We start from the raw sequence: 17489 nt of genomic DNA, 5'->3' as shown, positions 1-17489 counted from the left end.
AGCACAGACTGTGAATAGAACTCTTGAAAAAATTCAGTCCAAAATCTGATGCCAGTTATAAGTGGGTACAGTTGCATGCTGAGATAATCCCAAAACTAAGCTTGAATTGAAAGTATAATTAATAAATAAAGCAATGCTGATACTTTATATATGAGATCATCAAATATTCTTTTTTTGTTTTTGCCTTTTTGTGGCTTGGATGAATATTTCACCAAAATAGCTATGCGTCTTTATATAGAAACGTATCACCTTCTCTTTCAGTAAAATCATGCAGGACTAGGGATATGTGGTATTACTTGTGTTTATTTACTATATTCATTGAAATATATATCACATCCAGTAGGAATAAATGAACAGCATAATGGAAAAGGCCACACGTTTAGCCAAAAACTCCTTTGTAACCATCTGAGTGCAGTTTTCCAAAACTTTATCCCAAACATCACATCAGTCCAGATGCTGATGGCTACAAATAAGCAGGTACATATCAAAAAGGCAATATTATTAAACATCCTGAAGATTTTGAACTAATGTTTCTGAAATTAATAAAGTAAGTGGTCCAGACAGCATTCTAAACCCTCATTCTTTGGTAATTTTTTGTCTGCAAAATGCATTCACTCTCAGTGTAAAAACTGCATATATTAAAGACAATTATCAAAAACAAAGAGGAAGAGGAACATTTGTCTTTTTGCCATCACATGACTGTAATTGTCATTTTTTGTCTTTATAGTGCAAAATGAATCAGCAAGCAAGGTCAGTTACCTTTTCTGCATAAAACAGAAATAAACAAAAATAAACCAATATTGTTATAAATTATTAGTCTAATAATATTTTTCAAACACCAGGACAGAAAATTATAGAAATCCATATATACATATTTTAAATTCTGATGTGTATATTTTCACACATCAGTTGTTCGCTCAGCGATAGAGACACATGCTCGGGCTCTGATACAGGTACATGTAGGCGTCACAGAAGAGACGTTTGGCCACACCTTTCATGTCTCGAGGCACCTGATTGGCCAGCTCTGCGGGAGACATTTCCAGATATGTGCCGACCTCGGGGCAGGCATGAACCTCTGGGATGTTGAAGCCGTCTGTCTCTCCTGCACACAATGCACAACTGAGCTACAGAGCACATGTAGAAATGGTGCATGTGATGAGACAATGCATAAAAACAGACGGCTCACCTTCTCTGTCGGCCATGCTGTCAAAGAAGATCCAGTCTTGGCTGCTGGGTCCGTGTTTGATGAAGGACACGTAGTGGCTCGTCTCGATGCAGAGCACAGCGAACAGCTCCAGCTTGTCTCTGATCAGAGCGTGAGGTACGAAGCGACCCAAATAGCCCTTGGGGATATCCAGAGCAGCTGGCTGATGGGAGCGGCGCTGAGGATGAGAGTGAACCTGGAAAAAAACAAAAAACATGCAGTTAGTGCTGCAAATAAAAAAAACAACATGCTTGGTAGTTTTACTTCAAAAATTCCGCAAATATTTAACAGATTATTAAAATGGTTGATTTTCTGTCTGTTGCTGGTGTTTCAGCACTACATATTACAGCCAGAAATCTATCAATAGAAGATATGCATGTATTGTCACTGTATGCAAAGTCTCCACTATGCCCGCTCACCCCTTCAGTGGCAACCATGACACAGTACGCCTCTGCCCTCATGCTTTCACATAGGAAATACTGTAAAAAGACTTTCTGACTGGTGGAAATCACCTTCTGCACAAATAGATAGATTCATAGAAAGAGATTCACATAAAATTCAGCCATCTTCTTTTTCCAGAACTGGTAAAGTGAGGTGGGCTATATCCAGTGCTGGGCAAGCTACTTTTAAAATGTAATACATTACATATTACTAGTTGCTTTCATTTGAAAGTAGATTTGGCCTATTTATTGATTCACAAACAGTGGCTGATACTCAACTTACTGCCTGTGGGCCAGATTTGGCCTGTGATAGGCTGACAGGGAGCCCCTAACCATTTTTTCAATTCACAATGAAAATAAATGGGTTCACACACAGAAAAATGATACTTCTGATGTAAATACACTGTAAAATCTGACAAGTTGATCTTACTTTAAATAATCTTGGAAACTCAATGCCTTGAAAAAGCAAAGTAAATATAACTATTAACGACAATTAAAGACAAAAGTGCTGAAAAGTGCTCTGGACAATGATATGAGCTGCACCTGTGCTGAACATGCCCTGCAGAAGACTTTAAATCCCGTCTGGCTGAAGAGAGGATCTGTAAAACAGTCAGGGCACTCTAACTGGGCCAAGTTTCCACACAGCATGCACTGCTGAGGACCTGAAACACACAGTGCAGGTTCACTGGGTCCATCCGTTTGAAATCATGTTCATCCGTGTGTGATTGTGTGTATTCGTATTTAAAGGGACCTTCAGAAAGGAGGTCGGTGATGTCAAGCTCCAGAGAGGGAATGATCTTGTCAAACATCTTGAATTTCTTCCCAAAGCGAGGCATCTGGAGGATGAGGCAGGACGGCACCTGCAAGTACGTTACAATGAAATAAGAAGATCGCACACTGCACAGACAGGAAACACAAAAATTAACTCATTCCAGGAGATGAGAGGATCTGTTAGAAATCTGTCAGACAGTGACCTCTACTGGAGGATCAGCCTAAGGAGGGGAAAGCATCAGATAAATGCATTTCTTGACCAGAAAATGGACAGTTTTTGTGAAACAGATGAACATCTATTGAACTGACAGCAGTGCTACTGCCCTTGATGTATTTTGATATGTATCTTTTTTCTGTGTGTTTGTTTTGTGTGGCTGTATTTTATGTAAGTGTGTGTGTCCTGTCCTGAGAGGATCTAGGTGTCTCTCTTTGACTGGCTGGAGTCGTGGGTTTAGCCTGGGGAGAGTTCTTGGCCTACATTGCTCTGTGAAAATCTGAATGAACCTGGTACATAATAATCTACTTTTTGTTTGGACTTTTTGTTGTCAGGACACTTTGACATCATGCTTAAAGAAAAGCCGGGAACAGAATCACAGACTCTACAGGACATCTAATAAGCCCACCTCCTGAGCTACAGCTATTTCAAAAAGTAACACAAAATCAGAATATGTCCTAATTTATTGATAAAAACGGCTAATTAATTGAATAAATGACTAATAAAATGAAAACAATCACTACCAGTTCAACATAGTGTGAATATAGTGTCAGTTTCCCGATTTTGACAAAAAATTATTTTTACAGAAGTTACCAACTGTAGCTTTGACCTATTAAGCAGATTTACTGCAAATGTGTGAACTTTTTAGAGCATGATGCCCCTGCTAATGCTAATCACTATAACCAATAACACAAATATTGTTGATTATATAGTTGATGAGCATTACCATTTATGAGCGCAACACAGAAATCCATGGGATCTCACCTCAGCCAGTTTGAGTCCTGCAGTGTGGAATGAATGTTCCAGCAGCTGCTGGACTGTCGGCAGCACCAGGCTGTGGTTCTGGTCCAAGAAGATCTGATAGCAGTAACTCTCCTGCACTTTACCGCCCGCTGAGCTAAGAGGAAGAAGAATGTGAAGTGTAAATGCAACTTTCTTTAAAAGCTCACTTTTATTCAAGCTCATTGTATGAAATAATATCTGGCAGTGGTTTTGAGACAGTACAGTTTGAGTAGAGGATCCAGAGCGAGAATGTGGTGCATAATGATGGTCAGGAACTCCTCTGGATCTGAAAGATAAAAGACACATCAATAGTCACCTTAAAACCCAGAAAACAAATCAGCTGTTTTAAAGTGTCCATGTTAAACTGACCTTTCTCATCAGTGGTAAAGGAGTGACTGTAGCCGTGTCTCTGCAGCTGCTCCCGGAGCTTCATGATGTGCCGTCCTGCCACAAAGCCATTACTGCAGAGACCATGTAGAGTATTAATACATTACAAAACAAAAACGAATCAAATGTTTTGTTAAATACATGGAAGGACACACCTGCGCAGGGGATTAACAATGTTATGGAGAAGGGTTTTCTGGATTGGGGCATCTTGAGGTTGTGTTGATTTGAACAGCATGGAGTCCAACACAGAGGAGCAGGAAAACAAGCTGAAAGCACAGACAGACACAAGAGTTTTTACAGAGTTTTCTAAAAGAAAATGCAAGTTTTTAATTTGGTTTACGACACTGCAAAAAGCCTCTTTTGATTACTTTTCAGCAAGCTTTAAAAAATACACTTGCAGAGATCTGGAAGTTGATTTCAAAGTCAGCAGAAAATATTAGCTGTCTGTGATCCTACAGCTGTCTCCGATGTGATTTGTATCATTAACAAAACAAAACCAGCTGAACTTCCTGCATGCGTATTATTTATTGCCATATTGTATGTTCCTGGTGCTGACCTGAAGAGAGCAGCGTCCATGTAGCAGGAGTTGCAGTGTCCTTGGATCCCCTTCATTCGTCCAATCAAAATCTGCTGAACCTGCTCTGTGCTGATAGGAGGGACAGTCTCCAGCTTCCCTGTGCTGTGATCTGTCTCCGTCTCTGAAGTCACACACACGAATCATCGTGTATGCAAACAGAGAAGCAATTTACATGATATGAATGTATAGCTGGTGATGAGCATTGATGCAGTGTTGCCATTTGCAGTTATTAGCGAAACAATAATGTGTATTCTGTACCTGCATTGCTAAAAAGATTGTGGAAAATTGTGGAAAATTTTTCAACATACTAATGTGTATTTTTGGTGTTGGGTTGTTTTTCGTCCTTGGCTCTTTTTTGTTTCAAACTTTGTATCAACATTTTATATTTGTCCCTTTTCCTGTTTCAACATAACACAAAGCCAGCTCCATAAAGAAATGGTTTTCCAAGTTTGGTGTGACCTTGCCTTTGCAATGGCATGGTCAACTTCCACATGTGGGTGTGATGTGCACATGTGCAGGAATTCACATACTTTTGGCCATGAAGTGTTTTCTCCATAACTAATTTTTCTACTTTTTTCCCATTCTAAAAATTATATGAGCTCGCATATTTATCTAGAAAATAATTTCATATGTTAAATCAAACAAATATGACCTTAAAACTAGGGAGTGCATTTTTTGCTGATATCCCATTTGCATATAACAACTCATTTGGCTGATAACCAATACCAATATCGACATCCCCCACCTAATTTTAGTGATCATCAGGTCTCTTCTGTAGTGGAATTAACATCATATTATGCAAACTTTTATCATGATGGCCCATCAGCAGATGGAGACATACAATCAAATGCTTTTATGTGTATGTTAAATTAATTCATTGTGCAAAATAAGATAATGTTTTTAGCACACAAAAACTTAAATGTTCCCTTTGCAACATTAAGATCATCAATATTGCAAAAAAACAACTATTTGCCATGTAAAGATATAGTGAAGTAATGGTGTCATGAATTAAGTCAAACTACCACTTTGTGTGCTGTAATCTCAGTTTCTCTGTTTGTTGCTAAGGTAGCCTTGCCAACCACAGATGCATTTTTAGTACTTGTGATATCCCACTAATGTCAACACAGTTAGCTGTGTCAGTACTGATACAGTTGTTTGCACTGTTCAAACTGTTAGCACCATCAGCTGCACCGTCAGCCACCTTCATGTTGAGAACTGTGCACAGACAAACCAGACTCTGGATCGCAGATATGCCCTAAATGCTATATGCAGCTTCTTTAACAAAACTGTGGGAAGAAGTTGCACAAGACTAAGCACAACTAAGTTGATCGATCTTGTACTGACCTGTGTCGTCCTGTGTTGGCTTCCTCTTGCTGTTATTGGCTGATGGGCTCTGAAATCGCGAGTCAGGACGGCAGGAACTAAGCTTCACGAACAGAGCTCTCTTGAGGGGACAATGGAAGAAACGCTCACCTTTGAAGGTGCCATCACTCACTCCAGTGTCTTCCTCCTGGAGACAGATATACACAGAAGAATATATTTGTTAGATCCAAGGCTAAAATAAAGAAAAATGAAAAAAAACAAAACATGAAAAAGCAATAATTTGCAGTGGCTTCAAACTCGTGTAAACAATAAGCCATCACAGAAAGTGAACAAAACAGCACACCTAACCTATAAAACAATCAGTTCCTGTCATTGTACATATTACAGTTTTATTTAAATCAGCACAGTGACATCTCAGTAGAAATATTACCAGCTCTAGTCCAGCCATGGTTTCCTTTCCCCCAGGCAGAGAGCCGATCCAGCGGATGATTCCAAATGAATTGCCCTTAGCCAAGGTCACCTCCACCACAGAGTTCACCGTCAGATCCAAGTACAGATCCCCGGTGTTTGGCTCCATCGGGGGTGTATCAACATCCATGTTCTCTGGCTCTACAGTGAAGAACAGATTCAGATCAGACTTCTTTCAAATATGGAAAATATTTTCTCACTTATTCATGTAAAGAGCTGCTCAAACCTGCGGGCACCTCCCCCTTAGCAACCATGTCTAGTGGAACATCGACTTCACCCCCTCTCTGTCCATTCTCATCTGTGTCCTAAAAAAACCCCACAAAGACAAATTACAAATGTGCTGCAAACTGCTGCAAATTTTAAAACATCATTTAAAGGAGCAAAATATATAATTTTACTCTACTGGAGACCATTGAAATATCACTTACTGTGGAGATCCGGACAATATGCTCTCCGTCCTTTTCCTGCACACACACCACCATTCCATGTCGGCATTCACCACTGATGAAGTAAGTGACTCTATCTCCTGTGTTCAGCTCCTCTGGTGTGTACAGCTCTTCTGCTTCTGGCTGTGAGGAATGCTTGGGGTTGGAGGGGGAGAAGGAGCTGGGAACCAAAGGCCTGACTCTGGAGAAAGGGGCAAAAATGCCACAATCTTTGTCACAGGAGAAGTGGTATTTATGCTGGTAGGACCCATCAGTGTTCCCTTTCTTCCTGTCTTCTCCCTGAAGGGAAAGAATTATAGTAACACCCGATATAGAATGTCACTTACATTCTAGATTTAATGCCTCTATAAATTAATCTTTAAAAATAGCATGTATATAAAGGTTTAATTCACCACTAGTGGAACTAATCATGCAGATATTAATGCCAAATCAATGCTTTTTCAAGCTTAATCTAAGGCGCAAATCACCACATTTATCTGTATGTTTTCATTCAGGGAATACCACAAATGTAATTCCACACAACTCCATTTAGTTTGGGTGTAGGCAGAGACATCAACGATGCATGTTTCAAAACCTAAGCCAAAACTATTTGCACTGACAGAAAACAGTAGGGGAAAACAGATGATTTGGTTGCATCATAGACTGTATATACATAAGATACAGTCTATGAATTGCACCAACATTTTTAAAGCCCCACCAGCAGTTCAATGCCGAAGAACCTTCCTGGTAACTGACAGGGGAATGATGGCTCTGTAAGTCCTCCTATGTAGCGGATGATGCCTCTAAGCTTCTCTTCTTCTTTCTCCACAGTCACTGCAGTACCTACAGTGAGTCCAAGTGCTGTTTGAAGAGCATCTCTGTCTTTGAACCACTCCAGTCTCTCTGCGTCTTTGGACAAGCCCTGCAACAGGTCGGCTTCATCTACACTCAGTGATTCCATACTGTTCACATCTACACAATAATCCATCTTTATTTGTGCACTCAGGAAGAAGACAGGTATTTTTGGGGGAGAATGAGCGCTGTTGAATAACTTTTTGTGGTTGAATTTACTGATGTAGCATATGCTGCCAGGCTTGATGTGTGCTGGATATTCAGGTTTTCTTGTTATCATGAAGTACAGGGTGTCTGATGACGTCATGGTGCTGAGCAGGGTAACTGTACAGAAACACAAATACAGTGTATATACACACACATACACATACACACGCACACACACACTGTGTTAACTCATTACAATAAGCTTGCTGTCAATTTTAATAGTCAAGCTAATGTTAGCTCTTTAACTAGCGACAACAGTGGACTAAGAAAGCTAGCTTTCGTTAACTGTCGTTAGTTACGTCAAACAGAAAGCAAAGCAAACGTTAAATGAAACGTCACAGCTTAGATTTTGAGTAGCTAACAATGTTTTCCTTACTCCAATAATCATTTGAGAAAAAAGTTAGGCTTACCTTCACTTGTAACGCAACTTTAAACTGTGCTTTCCGTTTTATTTTCGCTCTTTTCGGTTTAAATTGTGCCCGACCCAACTGCCTTAAGTTTCACTTCCCTTTTCATTTCACAGCGGCGTCACTGACGTTTCACACTCTAACGATAACAGTGACAGTTTGTTGTAAACCAGATTAACAACTTAATGGCAATAACATACTTCTTAAAGGAAAAAAAAATGTTATTAATGTCGAAATGGTCTCAAAGTTACGTTCTTGTTTTGAGACCAGTTGACAGCCAGCAGCAAGTCCTTCGATGTTAGAGGGGAAGATTAGTTCCCTCAGTTAGGTCTTTCAGGCAGACAACAAGCAGGCTTAGTCTGGGATAAATCCTATTACATGTAGTGTTTGCCATCTTTACAGCTTCATTTTGTTGGTGATTACAGAGTACTGAAAGGAGGGTCTGTGTATTATCATAATCAGGACATTATCTCCAGAAACACGCTTTACTACTGAGATTGTAACATTCAAGCATAAGAATATATAAGGTGCAGATGAAACTCAGTAAAACAGAGGAGACTTTAGTTGATCAATCATTGATCAATGACAACACAAACAATTCTAGTGCATGGGATGTTTGTGACACATATATTAAGACACTAAATTCACTTCTTGACTTAAAAAACACTCCTTGACTTTAAAACGTCCTGTATGTTGGATTTGGTGGCATCCAGTGGTTATAATGCAGATTGCAACCAACTGAAACTTCTGTATAGTAAACATGTAGGAGAGCTACAGTGGCCAACACAAAAACACAAAAACGATTATGGCCCTATCTAGAATCAGTCATTGGTTTGTCTATTCTGGGATGCAAGCAAAATTGTGGAACCTTTTAAGATGACCGGCTCCATGTGTAGATGTAAATGACGCATTCTAGCGTAATGAAAGCCAAATGATTCTTAGTTTTTGGGTGTTTATATACTAATAAGATAAAAGCTATAAATATTATATTCCATTTCTGCCATTTTTTTTCCTTTTAACGCTAGGGCTTTAAATGGTTGCTGATGTAATTTCTTTCTTGTTAGTGGTGATGCTTATGCTGTCACTTTCTATGACTCCAGTCTGAGTTTTTGTTGTCCTGACTGACCAAACAGACTCTGTAAACAAACATTTTGATATACAAATGAACCTGCTATAAAATCAGTTGTTTTGTCAAAAAGCATGAGTTAAATTTAAAAAAAAAAAAAAAAAAAAAAAAAAAAAAACATATTAAATTTGATTACTTTACCCTTTCATACCTGCTAGAAAATCAGTTGTTGTTGTTTTTTTTTCCAAAAAGCATGTGCTAATTTATATAAATAAATAAATACATTTAAAATTAAGAAAACTTGGAGAAATGTACCCTTTTATACCTGCTGTAAAATCTGTTGTTTAGTCAAAAAACATGAGCGAAATAAAAAAAAATTAAAAAGAGAGGCAGAAAGAGAAAGAGAGAAAACTTGGATAACTGTACCCTGTCATACCTGCTATAAAACCATTTCTTTTGTCAAAAAGCATGGGTTAAAAATGAAAAAAGCTCACTTACTAAACTGAGTTATTGATGAATGTTTATTTCACAATGTCTTATTTGTGTCACTCATTAAATTGAACAGCATCAGAAACATTTGCTTTGATTTTATATAAGCAACCTTTCATATAAAATCAAAGAAAATGTTGCGGAAATATCAATATAATATCAATTAGGTCACTACCTAGCCTGTGAGACAAGTTTGAGGGTGTACTGCCTTCCTACAAATGCCGTTTCACTAATCGCAGACCAAGCTCTGTGATTGGACGTTATAAAATACATCATCAGCAAGGGCCTGTTCTCGCCGCAGTATGATGTCGACACGAGTCGGTTGTAAACATGGAGGAGAGAGAAGCACTGAAGAGGCAAATTGAACTTCTTCAAAGTAAATTTTCTTTCTTTAACGTTAACAGTTTGTGTGGTAAAAAGCAGTTTAGAAGACCGTTTTGCATTGTTGAGCTATATAATTTCAGAGTTGTAATGTGCACGCGAGGCCCGCCTTTTATTTTAAAAACGGACGTTAACCGTTAGCTTTGTCTCCTGCTCACTCTGCCCACAGGTGTCTGCTGCCTTTATTTAATTACCTTTCTTTACATACTGCATATACGATACGAGGTGTTAGCTAGCTAATTTATTCTTTATTAAAATTTGATTGGACGTAAACAACTAGTTCGCTGGTTTTACCGTCGACTGGTTAGCTTAGCTCATTCTTAAACTGCAAATGGTAACGGGAAATGGTCGTTTTAGCTAACAAATTAAGTTAGCGTCACCGAAAACTTACTGTCTTATAACGCGTGGTCTGGTATCATGGGTACAGCACTGGTGTGTGACATAAAAAAAACACAAAGTGTAAGGTGTTGGTCCACTACAATAATAATAATAATAATAAACGTTATGTATTTAGCACCTTTCATACAAGAAATGCAGTCCAACGTACTTTACAACCAAGAAATTGCATGCCCCAAGTGCTTCACATCAAAACCAGCTAAGATCAGAATTTAATACATAAAATGCACCTCCACGTGGATAAAACCCAGGTAAAGAAGATAAAAAAATAAGGATAAAATAGAATACTCAGAATGCATAACATAAGAAAGAAAATACAACCACTGAGATAATATTAATAGAAATAAAACAAAAAACTAGAGTGTATGAAAATAAATATAAGGAAAATCCAACATTTTAAAGAGGAGCAGTAGAGTGTAAGTGCAAAGCAAAATGCAACGCCGTTAAATCAGAATCCACCAGAACTGCTTCAGTGCTTAATAGCATAGATCCTACAAGAGCCTGGATGTCTGGGGAGATGAACAATGTCACATATCTCTCCAAGGTCTCCCATTGATATAGAGGACAGTAGAGTATGGCTTTAATGCCCCAGAGGAGCTGTTGTGTTTACAGACGACAGCCAGTGAATAATTAATACTAAAAGTAATAAATATACAAGCCAAAAAACAACGTTTTGTTTTAAAAGCAAATTTTCTCATGGACAAAAGGGTCTCAAATCCGCGAGTGCCACCTCAAAGGTGATAACGCCTCTGACTTGTTGGAAAGAAATTAAAATTGCCGTGTAGAGGTTGCTGTGAGTTATAGTTGCTTCCACCAGAGTGGGTTCCTTTCATCTCTCTAGTATGTAGAGGTTATGGAGTTATTAAGCTTTAAAAAATTTTATTTATTTTATATATATTATATATTCTTATTTATTCTTATTTATTATTAGATTTTTGGAGCCTGGGATATGTTAATGATTAGCAGCAACATTGGTTGTGCATTTAGTGGAAATAGCATGTATTTTCTCCATATGCCAAGTATGGTAAAAAAAAAAGATGTCATCAGGTGGAAAACAGTAAAAATGACATATTTCAAGGTAAAAACCCAGAATGACACCCGGAAATAATACATTAAATCTTTTTATGCTTTAATGGCTGTGGGATCAAAAAATATAGATTGAATGGAGAATAATAGGAATAGGATTAATATTGTGCATCCCTACCTCTTTTAAATCACCTTTTAAAACCCATCTTTATAGAGCTGATTTTATGTGATGCCGTCTTTTTATTTATTTCATTCCATTTATCATTTTGTCATTTTACTGCTTTTATGTTTTTTTATTTGTGTTAATCTATATTGACAGTATGTCTTATTTCTTGCATTTTTTGTCCTTGTTTTGTCCTTTAGTTTTGTCTGGCATTACATTGTGGAAGGACTGTTAGCTCTCTGTTGCTATGTTGCCCTCAGAGTATCCTGTTTCTGCTTTCGCTTCACTTTTGAAACTCTGTTTCTTAAAGGTGGCATATAATAAAGTTATTGTTATTATTATTATTATATGAAATCTTGTCAACCTTTTCAGTAAGTCCTTGTGTTCTGTATGGAATCATCAGGATGTGCTGGATTAATAACACACTAATAATCTAATTAATTTAAAACTTATCTCTAGTCCCAATTGACCAATTGAAAACTGTTGACAGCATGTTGAGATTCTTAACGAGAGTAACACGGACACTGTGTTTTATTGTATTTTTTGTGTTTTGAGCACCAAAACTCCTTTCCTTTAACCTCCTGACTAAAATAACACTATTTATATGCCACAAAAGGAAAATGAGAACTATGTTTTGTTGTGACTCTTGTACATGGTTTCTGTTTTTTTTTTGTTTTGTTTTTTTTAATATATGTTTTATGACTCTGAATGTGATTTTTTCTGAACTAAACAACTCCTATTTCCAAATTCCCAGATCTAATCAATAAACACAAGAGCGTCCATGGTGACACCCCATTCCCAAGAGATGAGCCGAGGCATCCAGAAGCTCCAACATCAGCCAGAGGCAGAGGTCACAGCACATCTGTCGTCCATCCTCACAGCTCCAGAGGGAGACTGTATGCTCCTCAGAGTCATGGAAGTTGGAGGAAAATGTACTCATTGAGCAACAAGGACCACCAGTCCTCTGTACGACATCCCTCAGCTTCTACCTCCTCCTCTGTTCATCAGTCCCACAGTGTATCTCAGAGCAGCTCACTGCCCAGCCTCAGCAGAGGAGAGGAGAGTCAAAGAGTCAACACTGCCACTATATCATCAGGGAGCCCTCAACAGAAGAGAGAGGGACATAGAAGCAGCATCACAGGAAGTGCAGCGAAACAGAAACAAAACAAAGATACTCTCAGAAAAACAGCTGTGTCTCAGGATGAAGGTGGAAAAGAAGATTCAAGCTCAACAGGCACAAATGTGCCAACATCTCACAGACAGGCTCAAGAATTTCTGCAGAGGACTGAAAGCAAGCCTGCAGTCCAGCCCGAAAAGAACGTTGGTGGCTCTCAGGAAGTGCCATCTTCAGTTAAGGCCAAAACCACATCCAGTTTGCAGAGCAGTCCTCAACCACAGATCAAACCTTCACTGACAAGCAAAACCAGCTCTGATGCTAAACGGACTCTAAGTACGACAACTCCGGCAATTCCCACCACTGGTAGTACTGCACCACCTCTTCCTGCTCTGTTGAAAGTGCCAAAACAACCTTCTGTTAACACCACCTCTCACACCAGCCAGGGCCAAGCATCTTTTTTGAAAAAATCTAAGTTCACATGGGTTAAAAGCCAGAACATCAGAGGAGTGGAGCCTAAACAAACTAGCTTAATTACCTCCTCCCCAGGCAAAGCTGTGACTGCTGCCCCAACATCTGTCTCAAAAGCTGGAGCAGCGAGTGGAAGCTCCCCCTCATTCTCAAGCAGCAAGCGAACCCCTGCCAAGAAGTTACCTCGAAAGCTGAGTACGGTCATTGTAGCCCCCAAGACCTCCAAGTACAAATGGGTGTCGTCCTCTGCTGGAGCCCAAGCTAAAATACCTCGAAAATCACCATCGCCCAAAGCCCTGACTCATTCCCAGAGAGCTCTGGAGAAAGGAGAGGCCACCAAGAAACTCAGAGCAGCCTCCACTCCCTCTGCAAAGATAAAAAAGGGAATTGCAGGTTCCTCTAGCAACTCCTCACTGAGTAGCCGATACCGATGGAAGGCTGGAGGCCAGAGTACCTCTGTGGCAGTGACAGGAGGCGGGGCAGTGTCCCGTCGTAGATCTGCCTTCCACTGGACGTCAGAAAAAAACAACAAAGGAGTGAAAGGAGGGTTTGTTCTTTCCCCATCTGTAGCCCAACGTACCTCCCTGTCACCATCCTCCTCTCCTGGTGGGTTCAAGCTCCGCAGCAGGATGAAAATCATCAGGAAATCTGCTAGTAGGTAAGTAACAGAAATATCTTTGTGATCTGCTTTACTTTGCTCCAAATTTATTGCTACTCTGAGTCCTTCTCTTTTACATTTTTTAATGTCATTTGCCAGAGAGTAGTTGCAAATGTGGCAGAATACCTCAGGGTTCCCGCGGATCCATAAAAAGTAGGGCTGCACCTAACAATTATTTTTTTATGGATTAATCTATCTATTATTTTTAGATTAATCGATTAATCTATTGATTTTTTTTATTGGTCTAACTATTATTTTTTTATTACTTGATTAATATAACAAACAATGGACTGAAAATTACATTTTAAAACTCATACACTGCAGGGCATTATTCTCCAGCAAAAAATAGGCCAGTCTTAACTGTGAATCTGTGTTATATAAAATATAAATATATATATTTACTGATATAAAGTCTCTCCAAAATAAAATTAATGCAAGAGCTTGTTCCACTCAAGTAAAAGGAATGTAGTGCAATCTACATTTAGCAATCCAACAGCAAAATAAATAAAAGCAATGTAAAATTCAAGTCACTTTTAGGAGGAGTAACAAAACAGTTACTCTTTGTTACAGTAACAAACCTCAAATCTAGCAGTCCAACAAAACCTCTTTACAGTAAAATTAGTGCAATTTGAATAACACTATAGTTTTTCTCTAACAGAAATAATTATAACTAGTACATTCTTTCTGCATCAAAATAGTCCAGCCTTAACTGGGCCTTAAGGCATACCACTGCCTGCTGATATGAGTGCTGTATTTTCATATTTATAATATTCCTCTCATTTATGAAGTTATTTAAGCTCCCGCACAGCTGACAACCCCATCCTGTAAATGTTTCAAAATAGCCACAGAGACACAGATAGATAACTTTTGTTTTGAAAGGGAAGCAAGGAATTTGAGGTGAAGCAAACATCTTTGTATTTCCTCATCTCTGTGACAAAGAGAGACTTTGAACTGCAGTATAAAGTGGTAAAGAGTCAACAAACGAGAGCATCACACATAAAAAAAACGGCGAGCCACTGTTTCTCTAGATGTGCTGCAGCTGACGCGCAGCTCAGACGCGCCTGACAGGCGCTGCTCGGGCGAGCAGTGTGCGCACTCTAACTTGATACACGAGCGCCGAAACAAGAAACAACACGCCCGGCGCTGCTCACGCTCTCATTATGCACGCTGTGTGAAACGGTGCGACTAATGCACTAGAATAAACAAAGGCTCAGGGTGCGACGTCACGTAAACGATTATGTCGACGCGTTGCCCCAGCCCTAATAAAGTCTTAAAAATTAAGTAAATATAAAATAATCCCCCCAGCTAATTTTCAGGTAATTTGCTTTTCACCTTTTACTTTATTTTTTTTTCTCTTTTTGCGGGACATTTCTTGCTTAGTTGCTTATTATCTTTTCTCCCATGTTTTAAAAAGAAAACTTTCACTTAGCTGATTTCAGAGGTTTATGTAATGATATATAATACAAAAATATGTTTATTGTCTTCCATGTGTTTGACTCTAAAAAGGATTGGCTTTTTTTCAGCATTTGATGTAGATAATCTTACTTTTTCACAAAAAAATTATGTTTTATGTTACAAGAAACATTTTGGTAAATAAGACTGTCCTTCAATCAGGGTTCTTGCAGATTTAGGCTAGGTAGATTTAAGACTTTTTCAGACTTTTTTTAATGCCACTTTGCATTAATTTTGAGACCAATTTTTTTTGATAACCATTATTTTGCCCAAATGTTTGTTGTATCATAAACATGATTTTTTTTCCAGGGAAAAAGTTAGATTATCTACATCAAATTTTGAAAAAACAACCCCTTTTTTAGGTAAAACACATGGAAGACAATGAATATATTATATTATAAACAATTCCATTAGGGGTTACCAACAAAAGTGTGAAATATATGGCGTTTTGGGCCTTATTTCTGGATGACTCTGTGTTTCTCAATCCGCATGTGAGATGACACTGCCTGAGTTCCCATCATGACGACTTTAAGAAAAGAAATTTATTATATTATTTTAAAAAATAGATGTTGCCAATTATTTTGAGATTTACAATTCAGTGTCAGAAAAAAATCATGAGACTTCCCATGTCTGAGCATTTTAAGACTTTTTAAAGATTCATTTAAGCCAATATACTAACAATTAAGGCCTTATTTTTATATAAATGAATTCATTGCCTTTTAAGACAATAAGGATTTGCGGAAATCCTGTTAAATTTTAGTTACTTGAAATCTGGTCTTAAACCTTACTCTGAGTGACAATAAAAAAGTCTTAGATATTACTTGCCTTCAGCTGAAGGAACCCTATGCTTGAGTTAATCGATTTTTCTAAATATAATTTCCTGAATGGTCGTCTTCAGTGTATTATTGATAACATTCTTCTCCTCTGGTTTCTGTCTTGTGACCACAGCGGAGGTGTATCAGAGAAGGGGGCCAGCCCATCAGCAGTAAAGTTCTCCCCGCGGGGCCGGTTGCACACCTTGACCAGGTCTCCCATAGGAGTCAGAAGGACACCCTCCAGGGAGCTTGTGTCTTTTGGTAGACACAAGTTGAGACGACTCTCCCCCACCTTATCAAGAACAAGTAAGAAGCGCGCACACACACACACACACACACACACACACACACACACTTCAGACTATTGTGTTGTTGAGTGTTTGCTCTATTATTCTACACAGTATTCCTGTAATGAGCTGTCAACCAAATGCTCATCCATGGAAAATAACATTACATGGCTAAGAGGGAGCATATCCAGTCTGTCTGGTTGTGGTAAAATTGTGTGGTCTGTGCTCTTATAGTATAAATGCTGGGACCATATAGTTATTATTGATTTGTTTTTGTAATATTCCTTCTCCTCTCTTATTTTTAAGCATGTGACTATCAGCAGCCATACAGTAAGACCCACAGCAGTTAAACTTTCTAGATGGGTCCATGGATCCAAATTCTTACCCACTCCTCAGCTAAGAGTTACATTCTGCAGCCATTAGGTGGTGCTATGACAACTTGTTTCAGCCAATTACTCATCAACTGTCCATCAAGCGCTCAAAAAACTCTTATTTTCCCTGTGCAGTTCTCAAGTCCTGCAGGATCTGCAGACATTTTCATGAAACTGGGACCAAATTGATTGCAATTAGTCTAGTCATTAGTAATTTTCTTTTCCATTTAACTGCAATGGTTATTCTACAAAACTGGCAGGTATGCTCTGAATTTTTTTGCTATGAATTAATCAAGTGCTTCGTCTTGTGTTTTGTGTGCAGCCATTGGAATCTTTCCACACATCCACTATGTCCACTACATTTCCCACAAAATGTGACAAATCTAAACAAAGTGTTGTCTTCAGTTATTGTATTCTCTAAGGAGGTGACGTTTCGTGCTTTGTTGTGGTACTTTTTAAAAAAAAATCTGTGCGTGATTTAGCATATAGCTCTTAAACACCAAAGAAAACGCAGACTCACTGATGGGCATTGGCGTTCTTACACATTAAAAACACTCTCAGCAAGCACATTCTTACTACCTGGGGGATTGGCCTTTATTTAGCCTCTTCCAGTTGCCAGGATCATCAGCATCATTTGTTGCATTTTTTATTAGATTTATTTTAAATTTCATTTCTGCAACATCACCATGTCTCACTGTGTTTTTTATTCAGGAGATTTCAAACATGCTGTTAATGATAGACG

At 38.5% G+C, this 17489-nt stretch overlaps 2 protein-coding genes across 4 annotated transcripts in view; one reads left to right on the top strand and one right to left on the bottom strand.

The window, feature by feature from the left end:
* Nucleotides 1-285: 285 nt before the first annotated feature.
* Nucleotides 286-8350, bottom strand: cyldl (cylindromatosis (turban tumor syndrome), like). Of its 2 annotated transcripts, none has more exons than XM_042482783.1 (15): nt 8062-8350; nt 7311-7768; nt 6596-6892; nt 6394-6472; nt 6130-6308; nt 5721-5886; nt 4356-4497; nt 3955-4065; nt 3782-3873; nt 3635-3698; nt 3357-3527; nt 2396-2541; nt 2188-2306; nt 1187-1400; nt 286-1102 (listed from the first exon to the last, which is right to left on the bottom strand). In XM_042482783.1, the coding sequence occupies exons 2-15, from the start codon at nt 7749-7751 to the stop codon at nt 918-920; spliced, it is 2406 nt and encodes an 801-aa protein (XP_042338717.1). In that variant the 5' UTR covers nt 7752-7768; nt 8062-8350; the 3' UTR covers nt 286-917. The 2 variants fall into 2 exon arrangements, with proteins under 2 accessions (XP_042338717.1, XP_042338720.1); XM_042482786.1 differs by having other exon boundaries at nt 2396-2504; nt 3395-3527.
* Nucleotides 8351-9904: 1554 nt separating this feature from the next.
* The window catches only part of zc3h3 (zinc finger CCCH-type containing 3), an 83616-nt gene continuing 76031 nt past the window's right edge, over nt 9905-17489 (top strand). For both annotated transcript variants that reach the window (XM_042483625.1, XM_042483624.1), the window contains exons 1-3: nt 9905-9989; nt 12334-13822; nt 16223-16395. In XM_042483625.1, the coding sequence (XP_042339559.1) occupies nt 9944-9989; nt 12334-13822; nt 16223-16395 (1708 nt within the window). In that variant the 5' untranslated portion in view covers nt 9905-9943. The remainder of the gene's footprint in view (nt 9990-12333; nt 13823-16222; nt 16396-17489) is intronic.

Source organism: Plectropomus leopardus, chromosome 3, assembly GCF_008729295.1.
Source record: "Plectropomus leopardus isolate mb chromosome 3, YSFRI_Pleo_2.0, whole genome shotgun sequence".
In the NCBI taxonomy this organism is placed as follows: Eukaryota; Metazoa; Chordata; class Actinopteri; order Perciformes; family Serranidae; genus Plectropomus; species Plectropomus leopardus.
This window is presented reverse-complemented; position numbering and strand designations above follow the sequence as displayed.